Source organism: Drosophila eugracilis, unplaced genomic scaffold, assembly GCF_018153835.1.
Source record: "Drosophila eugracilis isolate 14026-0451.02 unplaced genomic scaffold, ASM1815383v1 contig_2167, whole genome shotgun sequence".
NCBI classification, from domain to species: domain Eukaryota; kingdom Metazoa; phylum Arthropoda; class Insecta; order Diptera; family Drosophilidae; genus Drosophila; species Drosophila eugracilis.
The window spans coordinates 2,608,131-2,626,270 of record NW_024573052.1 but is presented as its reverse complement, the minus strand read 5'-3'; the positions used below and the strand labels follow the sequence as shown (position 1 = coordinate 2,626,270).

The window sequence follows — 18,140 nt, the reverse complement described above, 5'->3', positions numbered from 1 at the left end:
CCGTTCACACGCACGTGTCAGCTCTTTTTTCACCCATCCACTCTCCCAGTTTTGAGGTTTATTTATAGGCTTCGCATTTATTTGCTTGTCGCCGAGCTTTTTGTGCCACTTTAGGCCTCAATTATTTTGAAATTCATTAAAAGTGTCGTCTATTTTCAATATTTATGTGTATCCATAGCCATAGCCATAGCCATAGCCTTACCCATACCTATACCCATATTTATACGTTCTCCGGCTTATTTACAGGCGACAGCAGCAGAATGCAGTTCTAAAGAAGCAACAGATCCGACTGAACAAGAGACGGGAATACTGAAAAGAAAGAGACGGAAGGATTAGCGAGTGACGCCGAGTACAAAAGGTAACTAAACTGCTAATCTTAATCCTGAACGCGGCGGCGCCCACGCAACTCGAGTGGAGAATACACAATATACTATATGATCGCATAACCATTTTTACCCCGATCCCCTAAAAACTTCAGTTAGTGGGCGTGCAGCTTCGATTCCGCTCCCATATAACCCCGCCCGACTCGAGTTCTGAACTAAAAACGTTCTTTTTGGTGCTCTTCTTCTTGGCTCCTAGCCCATACAAATCGTTTTTGGGACCCACGCACTCGCTGAAAAAATATATTGGACCCATCAGGAGGAAAGAGGTTGCGAGGTTGTCTCCTCATACAATCCTATCGCAGCTCAGCTCATTCCATTCTATGCCATCCAGAGCCATCCCAAGCCATCCCATGCATTTTCATTTCGTTCCAAGCAAGAATTGCAACAGAAACAGGTGGGGCAAACCCACCAGCTTCTTCATCATTGGGACCATTATGATCTCGAAGATCATCACGATGATGATCATCCTCCTTTTGGTCGCAGTAGAAAATCCTGTTGCCTGTCCGGTGGAATGCAGATTTCGAACTCGTTTACATGCGAGTTTCTTCACCTTCTGCGCCACCGCCCTGGCGCTTAACCTGCCCTCCAAGAAGGCCATGCACTGTGAGAAAATCATTTTACAAACCTAGGGGTAACACGATATACAAGCCTTTCGAAGCTTTCGAAGTTCATCATCCACTTTGGACGCCACTTGTTCATCTCAGAAAGAGTCTTAAGGGGCCCCACTTTGGGCGTCACAGCGCTCCTGTTGTCTCCCTCTCTCCCTGTGCGTGTGTATTGGGCTTGGTGGATACTGGTGTGTGAGTGTGTGTGTGTGTGTGGCTTGGCATCTTGTTTTTGGGCTCCGGTTCCGGTCGCGCTCAAAAGAAGATTTCAGCTGCTTCTGCTTCTCCGGCTGGCAAAACAGGTTCCATTGCTCAAGAATTTTCGCCGATATCTTCCGCCAGTGTGTGTGAGTGTGTGTGTGTGAACAGTGGGGACCCGCCGCAGTGAACAGTGTTCTGAAGGGAATGACCATGACAAAAGCCGAGTAATGGGCAGGCTTTAAATTGTATTAAAGCCATGACATGTGATTTTAATAAGCTTCTATAATAATATGACCGACTTGAGGGAAATGTAGTTTAAAGTTAAACCCAAGATAATGCCACATTAATTATGTGTAAAGCGAAGCATCGTGAAGATGACTTCTGAGGGTGACACTGCATAAACTTCTGTCCCAATAAGTAGACCATAATTTTCTCTCGCGGAATTCAATAGACCGCCGCGATGGGTCTGTCTTAATCATCTGCCACTGTGATTGGGGATTTTGTAGTTCGTGGGTCTTTCTATTGCTCCTTTTCTGCCAGCAACTGTTGCTGATGATCGCAATGACGATGACGATGATGATGATGAACTGGCTCTCAGGTTTTATTGAACCCAGTGTAGCAGTGTACGTTAGTAACCACAAAACAACGACAACTTGTAGCAGGTGTTAGTGTTTTACAAGCTGTTAACTGCCGCTGCTAATGGCCAAGTGCAAGGGATGGGGAAAGGGGTATCGCTTATGACAACGCCAATTCATATAGATAAATTTAACCACCACTGTGGATCTTGCTTCGTTACGCTTCGAACTTATTTAATGAACTTACACACGGTCTCAGACCTGAGACCTGAGACTTGAGACCTGAGACCTGAGACCCGCTCAAGATCTGAAGACTCTTCTCTCTTCCGCTATTCAATTCAATTGTCTCAAAGACGGTACGCCACGCCCAGCCCAACGCCGAATGTCTTTTCTAACAGTTTTATGCTAATTTCTGACAGGCAAACAGACAGCGACTAAGATAGTACACCACGAAAAAAAGCCATTGGAATGTATAAATTTCTCATGTTACAGAGCCAAACAAAGGGGCGAAAGACTTAATCAAGATTGCTGATTCTGCTAAGAACAGCGACAGATTAATATGTCCCTATCTAGTAATTCTAGATCTAAACTTGAAGAAAGACCCTCCGAAAATGCCTGTCATTTAATTTGAGTGAAGCAAAATGCTTTTGGGTCATTAGTTGGGGGGAAAAACTTAGCCTTTCTAATAGTGATAGCCATAAATCATTTTGCAATATAGAAAATGGAGTTACTTTTCCCCAGTGTACCGCTGGTGATAGTTCTTTATGATGGAGATGGAGACGTCGCTTAACATATTTATTTGCCATTAATTAATGCCTTTTAATTTGGCATCCCGCTTTGATTAATAACCCTTCTTAGTCGCGCCTTCTGATGTCCGTGAATAGATCGGCAAATGAGTCAACAAAAGGAGACTGTCGTTGTCCGTGGCTAATCAAATTAACTTCTGGCCCGAAAACAAACAACCAATTAATTGTGCTGCCAACAGCTGCAACAACAGCAACAGCAGCAACAGCAGCAACATTGCCAGCTGACGACAGCAACAGCCATAAACAGCGATCCAAGATCATTGGCCATATTTGGCTGGTTGGTGAATAATGCATGGCAGCAACATCTGCTTGCTGCTCGTAGCAACTACAACTAGCGTCTAGCAACTGTTGCTTGTGGCAACCAGCAACATGTTGCTGCCGTTTCATAATCCCACTAGTTATGGCATTTCGAACACTGTATTCTTTGTGACCAGAAACAATCGCCTAATTGTACTGGCACATGTGTTTTGCCTTGCAATTTTCACAGCAGCAACATGTTGCCCATTAACAGGCAACTAATAGGTGCTTATTGCTAGTTGCAGTCTCTCTGCATCTGAGGCCAAATCGCGTGCTGTCAATGAAAGGCAATCAATGTTTGATTATAGTTAAAATAGTTTACACAGCAGCAACATGTTGCCAGCCATGCAACAATGGTTGTCTTGTTAAGGCCTGGCAATTTAAATAAAAATGCCTAAACCAATTTTCCCCACAATGGTTAACTGTTTACAGTGGCAGCTATGTCTGCCTATAAATCTAAGCAGGTGCAAGGTCGCCATCAGTTTGATACACTTTGAATTAGGAGCAATAGCAAGAGAGTGCCTCTAGGTAAAGAATTTGAGGTAAATCCCTTAGTCAAATTCCAACACCATCTTGCTATGTCATTTTCATAAAACCTAATTTGTCCACCTTGGAAAAGACCTCTTCCTGGTGCTTGCTATTTCAGAGCAATGTTAATCCATTAATCCTTCTTTCCTATTTAGTGCGATAATTTAGCTAAATTTTTTTGTTCAAATTTTCTTTCTGTGTGGGCTAATGCAGCGCGCATCTGTCGCAGACTTCTTCGTTCTGCTGGTTTGTTGACTCTTTTTCCAGTTTTTTTTTTATGGATTTTTGCAGCGCTCCCCATTCATTTCCTCTGGTTCAGTTTTAAGTCTTTTGTGGGGTTTTTCAGCCTGTGTTGCTGTTGGCCCAGGAATGCGCATTAATTTTCAACACACGCAACCAGCAACATCGGCACCAGCAGCAGCAAAAAGTGGATGCGGATGCGGATTGCTGAAGGGGCAGGCACTGGAACCTGCGTCAATTTCGCGCTTTACTTTTGTTGTCAGATGTTTTAAATCAGCGTCGAGCTGGTTTTCGACTCCGTGTTGCTGTTGCTGTTGCTTTTGCTGCTTGCTCGTGTGTAGGCAGTCCGGTTTGCTCCTTGGGTTAACAAGTGGCCACCACCAGCAGCAACATCTGCAACAGTAACAGCAACAGCAACAGCAACAGCAACATCGGGAGCACAACAGCAACATCGGCAGCTGCACGCGCCTTCGGACCAATAATGACTATCAAATGGGAGCCGCTTTGCGATTTATGTGCGTCAGGAGTTTCGCTGCAGTGTCTGATGCACAGGAAGAAATTCTATATGATTTCTTGATCAGTTTAACGATTCTTCGTTTCATTTTCAAAAAAGAATGTTTCATCAAGTTGGTAGCTTTCTAACCACCAATGCTTCGAAACTACTGAACTATCAAAAAAGTTTCATCAATATTAATGTACCTTAATAATTAGTGCCCCGAGTATGTCGATATGTTTTTTTTTTATCTGTGCAAAAGCGAGGATTCGAAATGCAGGAGGAGTAGTAACCAGGGGGCAGGACCGTGGTGGATGCCTAACGACTGGGCGGCCGTTTTCCTGGAATTCCGCGCGCGCTTTTGTGTTGTGGCGTCGTTTAAATTTCAAATCGAGAGCCCCCAAACTGTCGCAGGCCAGACGCTCGTCCAACCCGTTCTTGAACTCCATCCTTCGTTCTTGTTCCCTGCCCCTTTGTTAAAAACAGGGCAGAGCAGCTCATAATAATGACACGCCATTAACAATCTGGGCCTGGGACGACGAGTCCTTGGGTCCGCGGTGCTGAAGCTCCAGTTTAAATGGCACATTGCCTGGCCCGACTGCTTCCGTTGCCACGCCCCTTTTTGTAGGAGTTGGAGCAGTAGCAGCAGCAGCAGCAGCAGCAAAAGGAGCAGGTTGTACGACCCAGTACAGTACGGCCCAAGACACTGTCGCATTCCTCGCAAATCAAATGGTCAGAGATCTCTCAAGCGTCGAGAATGAGGTTGGGGTAATGAAGTCATTTTACTGCCTTAAGAATTCTGCATCTGATTAAATTAAAATCCTTAATTAATATCCAGAAATCTAACACCCTTCATATACATCTTGAAGATCAAAACCAAATCTGCTCTATTCATTAAAATCGTTTCTTAACTTTACTTTCTCTTATCAGATTTGGACCTGCTACAGAGATGGCTGCAACTAGGCTTGTTTTGGCCATTTTATTGGCCATCAGTATCTTAACTATCAATGCCAACGATAGTGGTTCCTCTCCAGGAACGTTGGGTATTCTGTTCGAGAGGTCCCCCGAATCAGCGGTGGCTCCCAAAGGAGATGAGGTGGTCTTCGAGTGCGAACTTAATCTTAAGCCGGATCGCTTGGAGTGGAGGTTTAAGCGCAGCGGATCCTTCGAATCTTATCAATATCTTAGGCCTTCGGCTGGTTACAATGTGACTAGCGGAAGTGAAGGTCTTGCCTGGAGACTGCGGATCTATGTCAGTGCCCAGACGGCGGGAGACTATCAGTGTGTGGCTTGGTTTGGTCCCGGTGCATTGGCTTCTACGCCCGCCCGCCTGGCCCTAGTTTCTATTGCATTAGATGGCGGTCAGGGATCCGTGGGATCTAGGGGATCCATTCGCTGGAGTGTAGCGCCCAAGAACTGCCTGCTCATCCGTTGTGGCAGCGTTATATCAAATCCACCAGCAATTTGGAGTTTCTACAGAAACGGCAAGAAGCTGCCACAGTCGGAATTGCTGCCTGGAGCTGCGGGAGCACTAGTTTTGGATACAGTAACCGGCAAGGATGCGGGCAACTACACATGTGTGGCCACAAATTCCATAACAGGAGATGAACTGAGGCTTCCCCAGGCAATTGAATTGAGGGTGGACTACACCGATAGAACACCACCGTACTTTCTACAACGACCACCCACCGAATATTCAGCTCGTCCCGGGGAAACTGTTGTGCTCGAGTGTCCTGGAGTTGGATCCCCCCGACCCCGAGTTATTTGGAGTAGTCCCAATGTGGTGGGCATCTATAATAATAGGAGCAAAATCCTGCCATATGGATTGCAGATCACAGATCTGAAGCCCGAGGATCAGGGTTCTTATATCTGCATGTTGGACAATGGAATCGCTCCGCCCATCGACCACACCATCAAATTGAGTGTCCTACAACGTCCAACGATCTTGAGAGGGCCAGCTGCCACGCTGACAAACGAAAGTAATTCCTTGCTGTTGGACTGCTCAGCCTCGGGGAATCCCCAGCCGGATATTTACTGGCTCATAAACGGGGAGGATGCCTCCAAGGATCCGGAAGCCGTGGTGGACAATCGGAGCCTACATCTGCAGCGAGTGCAAAAGAGGCACGCCGGAGTGGTACAGTGCTTCGCGAAGAACATTCTTGGAGAGGTAAGTTTGGAGTAGACTTACGACAAAAACTAATATTTCTAGACTTAAATGCCTTCGATTGGGAATTAAATTACAATCTCAACGAGGTTTAACATTTCGTAATTCGACATTTTGGCTTTGTATACTAACAAATTAGGAGTACGTAAATTTTCCGGAAAAAATTTGGCATTTCAAAGTGAAAATACATATCGACTAGGATTTAAAAATCAAACTCAACGAGGCATGACATACCATATTTGCGTCATTATTGGCTTAGTTATGGACACAATACTGTCGTCTTGAGGAGAAAAATGGAGTAAAAACCATTATTGGGGATCGTAATAAACCAAATCGTTCAATCTAACCAAATTAAATCTCCAACAGACTAGCGAGGCCAACACACTGCGAGTAAATCCTCTGGAAATCACCGGCGAGGATGACGAGCCACTAGGCGGAGTTCCTATGTGGCCTGCTCATGAATCGAACAGTGGAATGGGATCCTCGTCGACACCATCTGGTGGTTCCAAAAACAAGGGCGGGAGGCGGAAGTACAAAGGTGAGTGCAAAACATTGATAATAGTTTTTGGATAGGAATGAAACCACAAAAATTTCGAATATCTTACAATTTTTATTCATACTTTAAAATCAATAATTTGTTAAGAAATAATTTGTTTTTTAATCGATCCTAATAAGTTTTCATCGTGGATTAGCTGGCCACGCCCACCATTACTGTGTGTTTTGTGTGTGTGTATGTGTGTGTGTGTGTATAATTGATTGATTGCGATTTACAATTAGTGATGGCTTAGTCGGTAATCCTGGCCAGCGGTGGACTTAAGTCGCACCGGTGTCCCCCGCCCCGCGACAACTAGAAAAAAAAACCTAAACAAAAATGTGTATGTAAAGTGGGATGTGGAGTTAGGGAATGGGGATTCAGGATAGGAGTAGATGATAGTTTTAGAGCTAAGACTAAAAAACTAAAAGCCCCCAGGGGTGAAGCGATCCAAGTAGGCATCCGCGTCCTCTTCCTCCTCTTCGGCATCGCTAATGTCCTCCAGATCTCATGAATTAGAGCACTTGCGTAGCTGTTCCTCCTCCTTCTGCAGGATGCGTATCTTCATCTTTAGCTCCTCGACTCGCAGTCGATGTACTTCCTTCATGTATTTCAGTTCATCCTGCGCCTTGTTGAGCTCGATGCGCTTGGCTTCTGTAGACAGCTGCTGCTCCTTGCAGCGCAGTTCTGCCTCGCGGATCTTGAAATAGTTCATTCGCTCCTCAAAACTGTCGGCTGCTGCAGAGGATGAACTGGAGGCTCCGTTGCCTCCTACTCCGCCCAGGCTAGTGTTGTTGATACTCACGGAAGAGGCTGTTGATGTGTTGACCGCCGCTGAGTTCCCAGAAGCCGAAGCGGCTGTGGCAACAGGCACTGGAACCGCTGTAGGCACTGTCGTTGCCGCCGTTACTGTGGGCAGGGCGCTAAAAGTGAACGTGGGCGTGGCGGCAGTAAGCTGCATCTTGACTGCCGCCGCTGCCGCTGCTGCCTGTTGTTGCTGCTGAACGGCAACTGCTGCCTGTTGTTGCTGCTGTTGCTGGTGATGCACTTGGACGGCAGCGGCCAGCTGCTGATGTTGAGCGGCTGCCAGTTGCTGCTGAGCGAGCTGTTGGGCCTGAGCTTGGGCTTGTGCCTGAGCTTGTGCTTGGGCCTGTGCCTGCGCCTGGGCCTGCTGTTGTTGTTGAGCCTGATATTGGGCCAAAGTGATTTGCTGCGGTTTGATCTCGCTGATGATCTGCTGATTGTAGCCACCGGCGGTTATAGTGGCCATTGGATGCTGCTGCGCCTGGGAGGGTATAGTGTGGATCTGGGTGGCTAAGAAAGGAAAATAGTTTTACTAAAAAATCGATTCTTAAACAAAGGGCGTATTATCTCACCAGTAGCCTCTGATGGATGCTTGATTTGCAGGATGATTTCCTCACGGGGTCGCGCTGTCTTGAAGTGAAGCAAATCGTTTAGGGTAAGTTTCTCTGCACTTATCTGGTCCACGTTGATCTGGTGGGTGTTGATCATGGTGGCATTTGCCGCCGCAACTGCGACCGCATTGGCCTGTTGAATCTTTTGCATCTCGGCGGCAGCGGATTGAACTTGGGCCTGTGCTTGTGCCTGCGCTTGCGCTTGAGCTTGGGCTTCCTGCTGCTGCTGCTGCTGCTCCATGGGATCCTCGTCGATCTCGCTCACATCGTTGCCATCCATCTCGATCTCGTCGAAGGTGTCCGCTTGGGGATTGTGTTCGGAGGCATCAGGGCTGATTTGGTACTCTGGCTCCACCTTTACCCCGTCGTGTTGCTGGTGGTGCTGCTGCTGTTGTTGCTGCTGCTGTTGGGGCACCGCCGAAGCGACAGCCACGGATACGGTACTAATCTTAGCGCTGCCAGAGCTAAGATTAGAGGAGCTGTCTCTGTACGGGTACTGTTTCCGGAGTCTGGGGAACAAAATAAAAAATCATCAGACACAGTCAATCGAAACCCTTATTCTTTATGTTCGCGACAATAATCAATGTTTCATAAATAAAAAAAGCACGCACCTGGAGTTCAACCAGAACTTCTGGATCTGCTTGATATTCCTCATGGCGCTCACATGCGGATGAGAATTGAAGTCTTTGACAATCTTATCCCACGTTTCCCGGACGGAATACTTGTTGCGCTGCTTCTTGCGGTGCTTTATATCAATGACTTCTTCGTGTAAATGAAATAGGGTGTACAGGACTTCTTTTTCCTCGGCAGTGAAACGCGGGGTGAGAGGCAACTGATTTTTGGCGGACGAGTTACCTCCATTGGTGACCACCACAGTGGCACTTCCAGTGGAACTTTGTCCTGCATTTCCGCCTCCATCCGACCCAGCACCACCCCCTCCACCGACGCCATTTCCTGGCCCACCCCCTTCGCCCTGGGACGACATTTGAGTTTGTTTTGAGTTTTTCACTTGAGTTCTTGGTGCTTCCTCTTCGCTCTATACACTTATACACACAAAGCCACTACACACGCACACACACAGACGCACTAGCGCGCGCGCCCGTGTGTTAGTGTGCGTCAGTGTGAGTCTTTTTTGTCGCCGTCTCGCTTTCTATTGCACTCCACATACGGCCCTAATAAAATATTGCACTATACTCTATACGATTTGTTATTATTTAATAGATAAAATTTGTATTAGTCCGTTTAACGGGACACCCGAGTTGCGGCTCAATTAATAAATCGCTAGCACGCACACATTTTCACTCGAGTACAGAAAAATACAAAAACAAGATGGTTATCGATATCAGGAGGCGTTATTGTACGAACATATCGACCAAATGATTAATAGTAATGCGGTAACACTACAATATCAAAGTTATCGATTTCTGTTGGTCTGGTAACGCTAGATAGATTAAATCAGGGAGTCAAACTCAGAAAACAATCCGATAATAAAATTTAATACAAATTTCGTAATTGCAGCCCTCATGGTGCCGCCATCGAGACCCAATGTCACCCGATTGTCAGACGAATCCGTAATGCTCCGTTGGAGTGTGCCCCAGAACTCTGGACTTCAGATTACCTTCTTCAAGGTACAATATCGTCGTTTGGGCGACGGAAAAAATCGGCGGGAAAACTGGCAAACGACTAGCGATAATATTCCTTACGGCAATAACTATGCCTCCGGGTCGGGAAATAATCATTGGCGGCAGCGGAACAGGGATCGAGTATATGAGGTGGGCAATCCGTCCAAAAACTTCACCTCCTCCGTAACAGGATTGACCGCCGGAAAATTCTATCGTTTCCGGATCGTCGCCGTATATTCGAATAACGATAACAAGGAGGGAAATACTTCCATCAAGTTCTTCCTACAAAATGGAAGTGCCAAGTCTAATTTACCAGTGCCAGAACTTCGCGAGGTGGAGACTTTTTCCGAGTCCGCAGTGGTGCTCCATTGGTCCCTGATTTCCACGGGACAGAGTGAGGAAATAGACGGATATTATGCCTACTACAGACCCGCTGACTCGGCGGCGGAATATATGAAGGCCACAGTGGATGGTGGTAGAAGCAGGAGCTTCAAAATAGATCTCCTTCGTCCAGGAACCGCCTATGAATTCAAATTGCAGTCCTTTAATTCCGATGCAGCCTCCGAGTTCAGTGATATCCTACAAGCAAGGACCAAAAGTAAGTTACCTAGTATTTTCGCCTTTTCTGAATTCACATTAACGATATTATTTTTATCTTTCTAGAAGCCAATGAGCATACTGCTTCTTCCCCATCAACTCCAGCGCCTGCCAATAAAACCGCGGAACAGCAGCACAACTCCATGTATCCAGTGATTGCAGGAGCTGCTGGCGGAGGTATATTACTTCTCATTGCCTCTTTAGTGGTTTGCTTGTGTCTGAAGAGGCGAGAAAACACCCAGCCGGAAGGTAAGTGTAGACACTATAACAGAAAGGGCCTTAATTAATATTCTTTGTCTATCTACAGATGAGAACAAACCGCAATTGGAGCACATCCAAGCGGACTTTGTGACTTCCGCCGTCTTGGGAGTGGGTGGACACCACAAAAGTGGGGATGTGAGGCGCCTGAATGGAGTAATACCCCGTATGAATATCACACCTAATCCGCTGGCTCAGGAAACGGCATCTGATAAGGTAAACCATACACTTTCGGGACTAAAATTGAGCCCACTTTTCACACAGCTTCATCCAAAACTTTTCGCTGGTTGGTTGGTCAAAATTCAAAATATTATCACCCCTCCGAATGTGGTATCTCTGTCTCGCTTGCCCTCTCTCTCGCTGTCTCTGTCTCTTTCGCTTGGTTATTCTGCCAAATCTCGTCGAGATTCGCCTGCCAATTGAGCGTCCAATGTTCCAGAACCGCAACGTGATGGAGCTGCGCTTCTTGCCTCCGCTGGCGAACGGAAATGGAAATGGCAATGGCAAATGCATTGCTCGGGATCTGGCCCTGGAACAACCGAACGCAGTAGAACAGCAGGATGATGACGGGAACGAAGACGACAAGGGAATGCCGGCGGTTGCCTCGTCCTCCTGCGAAACATTAGAGGCCTGCGACGAGGCAATCAAGCTGAATCTTCACCAGAAGGATCCGCAAAAGGAGCCGCCGAATCCGGTGTTGGAGGCGCCCAGCAAGCCACTGCCCCCGCTACCCAAGAAACCAGCTAACAACGCTGGCCAAGTAAGCGTTGAGGTTGAGGTCTATAGTAAAAGCACACGGATGGGACTTAATATTAATTTAAATGATCATCTACCATATGATATTTCTATATTAATATTCAATCCTTGTGCTATTATTTGTCCTCATCCGTTAACAGGAAAAGCCAACCCCCAGTCGCGATTGTTTTGTCCACATTGCCATTCATTCACCCATGAGAAAGAAACGACTTCCCCAGTTTATCCTAATAATAAATTTTTTGTAAATTCCACAGACCAACTCTGGCCTGCACCAGAATGGACTGCATCACGCGCAGCCGTATCATCCGCCTGGCACTCCCACTTTGATGCACAAGCGATTGGAATACCACCAACAACCGCCGCCGGTGCCTCCGCACTCAGCCTACTATCAACAGGCACCAACGCACCAACCGTCGCCAATGATGGAGCGCAGTGGAAGGGGACACCAGCAGCCAGGAGGTTACCATCTGGAGGAAGGCACACCGACGCCAACAAGGATTCCCTCCTTGAGGAGACAGCGCCGTACATCAGGCAGTCAGGTGCATAATAGCCACAGCAATCTTAATCTGAATTTGAGCCACCACAACAACAACAACCTGCCACCGCACCACCAGCATCTGCACCACCATCCCGGCCATGCGGGCGGTCTGGTGGGCATACCTATTGTGCCAGGGAGTCCCAGAGTTCAGAGATCTCCGATGCCCAACAGGGCCATGATCAAAAGGACGAGACTTGGCAGCCACACTGACAACATCTCGTCGGGCAGCCTGAACAGTATTGAGGTGTGATGGCTTGAAGAAGGAGCAGAACAAGGAGGACCACTAGACTATGCCACAAGCAAAAACAGTTCCCCGAAAACAGACAGCTTCAACTACGATTAAGGAGCCTAAACTTGGCGTGTATTATTATGGTTATTCATAGACCAGGCCGGCAGAGCAGTTATAAACACTCGAATATTAGTTTTTAAGGCACTCGGTACTGTTTAGTTTTCCAAAGGCCAATCAATTTGGCAAATTATTTTGGCTAAGAACTAAAATTAGTCTTTAAAATTAGATAAGTGATTCGGGTTGAAAGTCTGCGCCATTATTTTTTTTCTAAAAAATTAGTTTGTTTGATAGTTTTGCGCTAGAACCAAAAATGTTTATGAATTCTTAACGATTTATAGAGAAAGAGAGAGATCACAAGCTAATGCAATTTAAAGTTTGATTTCATTTGATTTAATTCAATTTAATAAGAACGTTTAGGAGCTTAGTCGTTCAACGCTAATCCTGCTAGCAATTACATTTGATATGAAAAAGAGCTGATAATTATTAATATTTTACTCTTTCCTTGTCGCTGCCGGCCAGATAGTCAGTAGGATTATTAATTTTTATTTTTTTACATATAAATTTAATTATATTGTTCTGTGCATACCCCAGGGGGCTGAATTGCATCTCGACTAAACCATTTAGCATAGTGTTATTTATTTATTACAGTGTAAGCGTCAACGACTCGAATTGATTAGTTCAATTAGATTAAGCACTCTAACTAGCAACCTAACTAACTGTAACTGCAAACCAACTATCTAGCATTAATGCAATACATTTCGAAATGTCACTAATCACCCGACATCGTATATTAAGCACACAGCCCACGCAAGACATCCTAATTTATTTTTAAGTTAAAAAACTGCAAAGTTTTAAAAGTACATATGCGAATTTTGAAATTAAAAAAGAAAGTTCTTCAAAATGTTCAAGCTGTAGTTTTTGTATACTGGTAATTCAGTTTGCAAATATGGAAATAATTGGGATTTAATATAATCAATAAAATTAAATGATTTTAAAAAGTAACGAGAATTCTGTAATTTTATAGCTTAGCAAAAACACGAACCTTTAGCAAATACGCCAACCATACTTTGCAAAAACACCTACCGCTTAGAGTGTATATCGGTTTTGTGCCACCACTAAGTAAAAGAACAGCTGTTTTGTCACATTAGAATTTAATTGCAATTGGAATATTTATTAGTTTGAAAATTTGGTTACAAAAAGGCGATAAACAAGCTTATTTACAAGCTCCACAGTGTCTAACTACAAGACTGCAAGCAGACAAACTGTAAGAGAACACCGGCAACATGAATTTCCTGCGGCAAACTTTCGGCATTACGAAACAGTTGACATCCCGGGGTAAGTTAAAAGCGCATAAGTTAAGAACTGTACTTTTGTAGCTTGTTAAGTGTTTTCGTGAGGATGAACTCTTAATATAAGGACCCGGCCCTTTGAAATCCACAACTTTGCAATAGTTTCATTTCCTCATATGGAAAATCAAACAAACTGCAAGTGCATTAGTATTTGTGTTTCCCTTGCTTTTGTATTTGGTTATTTCCAACTCTTTTTGTAGAGCGCGTGGCGGTCTCACTTTTTCCCTGCGAATATTTTCATAGCTAGTTTCACATGCACATTCCACAACTCCCCCGCTTTTGATTGTAAAAATAATTGAAAACCTGTCACCCCACAAATGAACTGAAAGCGCAAGAACAATAGAAACGTTCAACCGCAAAAAAAGGTCGCAGTTCAGAGGACAAAAGGTCCCGGATTTGTTTGTCCGGCAATCCTGCATATGGAAATTATTACCTGCCGCTTGTGTGTGGCATTTGGCATATTTATAATTGGAAACGTTGGATCTTCCCCAGTTGTCGCATTGTTTCTGGCCAAAAGGCTTGACGGGACTATGATCGCCGGTATGCGCGTCATTTGGCTGCAATTATTGTCGCCGGTCACAGACTCCATTCCGCACTATTCTCGATTTTCACAGAGATTAGCTGTATGACAAAAGAACCAGGGCCAGCACCAGCGGGCATTGTCAATCACTGACCAACTGTCCATGGGAATGACCCTGTTGTCCGCATTGTTAGACGGGGTACAGTCGTGCTTTATATTGATGTGGGATTTCAATCGATCACTTTCGCTTACTTCTTAGCAACTTGTATTTGATTTTTATAAAATATATTATTAAAAGGATTGTGATGCCAGGCTTGAGAGACATAGTTACTGTAATGGTAATTTAGTATATATATTATTTTTAAAAATTATAAATTAAAAGGAGTTTTAGCAATTATTTTAAATGTTATATTGCACTTACTAAATACAAGTCATGAAGTCTGCTGTTGCGCGAATTAGAGTAGGAAAGAAATACTGATTCCATAAGCATATCTGGCCAGCTTTCTGCTTAAGAATAGAGTTTTGGGATACTGAGGCTTTAGATTCTGTAGATTTGTGGTTGGAAAGGAGTTCAGAAATACCATAAAATAAGAAACATATTTGTTTGCTTAAAAATCTAACCTATCCATTCTTCTTTTGTAGCCATCCAGAGCAGCTTTGAGACCGCTGTCCGCGGAATGGCCTCGTTGCAGCAGATGCATCGCAGTGGACCGCACGTTAAGACGCGACCACCTCGCCAGCCTCTCGATGGTAAACCCTTTGCCAAGGGCGTTGTTCTGAAGACACTGATCAAAAAGCCCAAGAAGCCCAACTCTGCCAACCGCAAGTGCGTCTTGGTCCGGCTCTCTACTGGCAAGGAGATGGTTGCCTACATCCCCGGCATTGGGCATAACCTACAGGAGCACAACATAGTCCTTTGCCGCGTGGGTCGTCTGCAGGATGTTCCCGGAGTCAAGCTGAAGGCTGTGCGCGGAGTTTACGACCTGGCGCACGTCATCAAGAAGGGCCAATAGTCATATATCGCTTCATATACACATTGTTCAAATGCATAACTCAACAATCAAAAAACGGCTGTTTCTTTACGGATTTGTGCAGGTTAGTGGTTAGTATACAAGTAGCAACAAGTGCATAGGCATAGGATCAACTGCCATGTAGCGATTCTCCGGTTGGCTGAATCCTCGTAATCTTAAGTCAACAGGGCGTCGCGTCATCTTTACCTAAGAATAGCTAAGGTCCTCAGGGGAAAAAGGTTTTAAACGGCATTTTACGCTTTAGCTGGCAAATCCTTTTGCCAGAATCCTGTTTGCTTTTTAACAGAATTGGCAAATTTTCTGCCAAATAATCGTTAGCTGAAATGGGCGTCTCTCCAATCCGCCCACTCTTCACAGTTGTAAATTTCAATAGAAAATCCGGAAAGTAGTTGGTTCTCTTTTGGGCATCCTGCTGGCTGACTGCTGACAATTGACTAAAGAAATTGAGTTTTTAAAAATGCTTCGCAGCGGAAGAAGTAAAACGTAAATCGTTAAATCGTCCGCCTAAAACTATTAACGACAATTAAATAATAAGCACTCAAAATATTTGTGCCAGTTTCTATGATATTTATCTACTATATTATCGAGCTGAAGGCCCCCGTTGCCATTGCTGAACATCATCTCTATCTATTAATTTCAAATTACTTGGTAGATCTTCATAAATAAACCTACTATATTCTATTAAATACACTAATAACCAGATGTCGGATTATTTATAAGCCCAAGATTTCTGGCAATATTTGATTGAGCATAAGTTAGATAAACTATAGGATGCACGCGGCGCTCTGTTAATTTGTATCGTATGAGGAATTTAATACATTCGTTGGGTAGCTATGAAATAATCTTAAGTTATGTTTTAAATCTTAAAAGACTGCCAGAATATTCTCTTAAATGTATAATAATTTGACCTCAAAAGTTTATATAAGTGCTGAATAAGTTGAGATGCTGTGAGAAGCTTCTGAACACGATAGAGCACCTTATATATATTCTTTGCTAGCGTCACTCTAACAATTCTTAGTCATCTCTAAATTCTCGCTCTATAAAGCTTGTCTAGGTCAAAGGAAAATAAGTAGGTTCTTTATATAGGGACAAATCATATAATTTTTCGGTATAATTTAAAAGAATATGGATATTGTACTGTTATATCTATATAAGAAGAACATCTCTGACACTTCTTAGTCCACAATGTCGGTCGATTTCAAAGTCAATTCGAGAGTGTCCTGCGCAGGATTCACCGTTAACCCATCCGCTCACAAACATAGTCGCAGAATCAGTTAGGCAAATACACTGAAAGACCCTTTTTATGTAAGCCGACATCGAGGCTGTCGCCATGTAGATGTCCTTTTTTCCACATCCTTGAAGGAATGACATTTTGGTGACCACAGCAATCCTGTTTCCTCTGTCCGCCAGACATTGTGTCAACAGAATGCCAGAAAACCAGTAAACCAGGACCATGGGTGTACCGTTAGTCCGGTCCGCATACGCATATCCTTAGTCCTGCTGCCTGATTGAGCCATTATGACAGCAGGTCCCTTGTCCCCGAATCGTTCGTCTTCGCTTTTTTCTGCTGAGTCAAGTTGTCCAACATTTTTGGGACTCGCCTTTGTTTGCCGGCGTGCATAATTTTTATCAATAAAAACGTCATTGTCCAGTGTCCAGAAAAAACACATACGAGTCCTGCTTCCGTTGAATCGTCGAAGGATATTAGCTGCTTTTTCTTCAGCTCCTTTTGTCCTTCGTGTTAACTGTAAAATTTGGCAAATGAAAAATGACTTGAAGACTCATGCATTATTGGCCAATCATCGAGGCGTTCACACGTCTGTGGCTTGGCCAAAATGAATTGGCAAAACATCTGGGAAAAACGACATTTAAAAGTTGTTATCCTCACTTTGATTTCGGCTTAGCTTCAAGGAAATTTGACAAATATTTTTTGAATAATTCCCAATTCGAGTACTTAGGCTTACGAATGGGAAATAACAAATTGAACATACGTAGTACGAGGCTTATTTAATGTTTATCAAGATGGAAGACTTAAGATTTTAACAGAATTTCCTCTATAGGAAAGCTGAGGCTAGGCAAAATGAACCCTGCATTTATTGATTTCCCTCATGCGTATTGAATGATAACTCCTTTTATTTCTGCGTTTCTGGTCAGTTATGTGGCCAGAGGCTTTATCAGCTACGTGGGATTGGAATTGGCAAACCCACATCCAATTGATGCCGTCACTTCCCCGATTGTTTTTACTCTTTCTTTTAATGGGAATGGAAGTCTAGATAGGGTGGCAGAGTCACTAGAGTTTGACTAGACGAATTGCCAAACATTTTATTTAATCATGGACACGTGTTCGACGACTTCTCGGGGGTTGGGTGGCAAGGGGTTGATGGCTACCACCCCTAGCTGATGATACTCACAGCCCTGCAACCCTCTGCAACCCTTGCATGATGTGAATCTCGTAACCACGAAACAAAATGGCGCTGCCAAATGGCTGAATCCAAGCCAAATATAGTGCCCGTTTCGCGATAAAAATGGTTTCAGCTAAGCTCTATACCCCAGGGATTCGTGATCCTCAGATTCTGCATTGATCTTCTTAAGATCGCAAAAAAAAGAAGAGCCTAATTGGCATCTTGTTGCCTTGGTCTTTATTCTCTTTCTTTTTAAACAATCGAGATGTCAAGTGTGAGTCAAATAATGATGCATAACCCAACGCCAGACAAATCCTAGATGTTGCAACCGAGATTATCCTTTGGAAACATCATCATTTTCCTGTAATCGATTGTAGAAAAAGGCGAGAGCCGAATATATCTCCCTAAAGAGATCAAACTGACAAAAAACGGGAGAAAAAAATAGAAGGAGAAGCAGCAACAAACGACGGGCGGGCCAAACCACACAAAGGACGATCTTTCTTCTCGCTCTCCTGCGATCCCGGAATGTGTGTCATTTG

At 44.4% G+C, this 18,140-nt stretch overlaps 3 protein-coding genes across 4 annotated transcripts in view; 2 read left to right on the top strand and 1 right to left on the bottom strand.

Moving 5' to 3' along the window:
- Positions 1-13,200, top strand: part of LOC108105426 (interference hedgehog) — a 29,635-nt gene extending 16,435 nt beyond the window's left edge. The window contains exons 2-9 of one of the 2 annotated variants that reach the window (XM_017211996.2): positions 247-358; positions 5,059-6,295; positions 6,659-6,830; positions 9,758-10,459; positions 10,525-10,707; positions 10,766-10,932; positions 11,156-11,476; positions 11,727-13,200. In XM_017211996.2, coding sequence (XP_017067485.1) covers positions 5,078-6,295; positions 6,659-6,830; positions 9,758-10,459; positions 10,525-10,707; positions 10,766-10,932; positions 11,156-11,476; positions 11,727-12,260 — 3,297 coding nt within the window. In that variant the 5' untranslated portion in view covers positions 247-358; positions 5,059-5,077 and the 3' untranslated portion in view covers positions 12,261-13,200. The remainder of the gene's footprint in view (positions 1-246; positions 359-5,058; positions 6,296-6,658; positions 6,831-9,757; positions 10,460-10,524; positions 10,708-10,765; positions 10,933-11,155; positions 11,477-11,726) is intronic. The other variant, XM_017211995.2, reaches the window with a different exon arrangement.
- Positions 6,900-9,574, bottom strand: LOC108105427 (regulatory protein zeste). Its single transcript, XM_017211997.2, has 3 exons — positions 8,851-9,574; positions 8,201-8,748; positions 6,900-8,138 (listed from the first exon to the last, which is right to left on the bottom strand). The coding sequence occupies exons 1-3, from the start codon at positions 9,222-9,224 to the stop codon at positions 7,333-7,335; spliced, it is 1,728 nt and encodes a 575-aa protein (XP_017067486.1). The 5' UTR covers positions 9,225-9,574; the 3' UTR covers positions 6,900-7,332.
- Positions 13,201-13,414: 214 nt separating the features above from the next.
- LOC108105534 (40S ribosomal protein S12, mitochondrial) overlaps positions 13,415-18,140 on the top strand; it is a 36,566-nt gene continuing 31,840 nt past the window's right edge. Inside the window, exons 1-2 of the mRNA XM_041818475.1 lie at positions 13,415-13,634; positions 14,811-15,263. Coding sequence (XP_041674409.1) covers positions 13,583-13,634; positions 14,811-15,181 — 423 coding nt within the window. The 5' untranslated portion in view covers positions 13,415-13,582 and the 3' untranslated portion in view covers positions 15,182-15,263. The remainder of the gene's footprint in view (positions 13,635-14,810; positions 15,264-18,140) is intronic.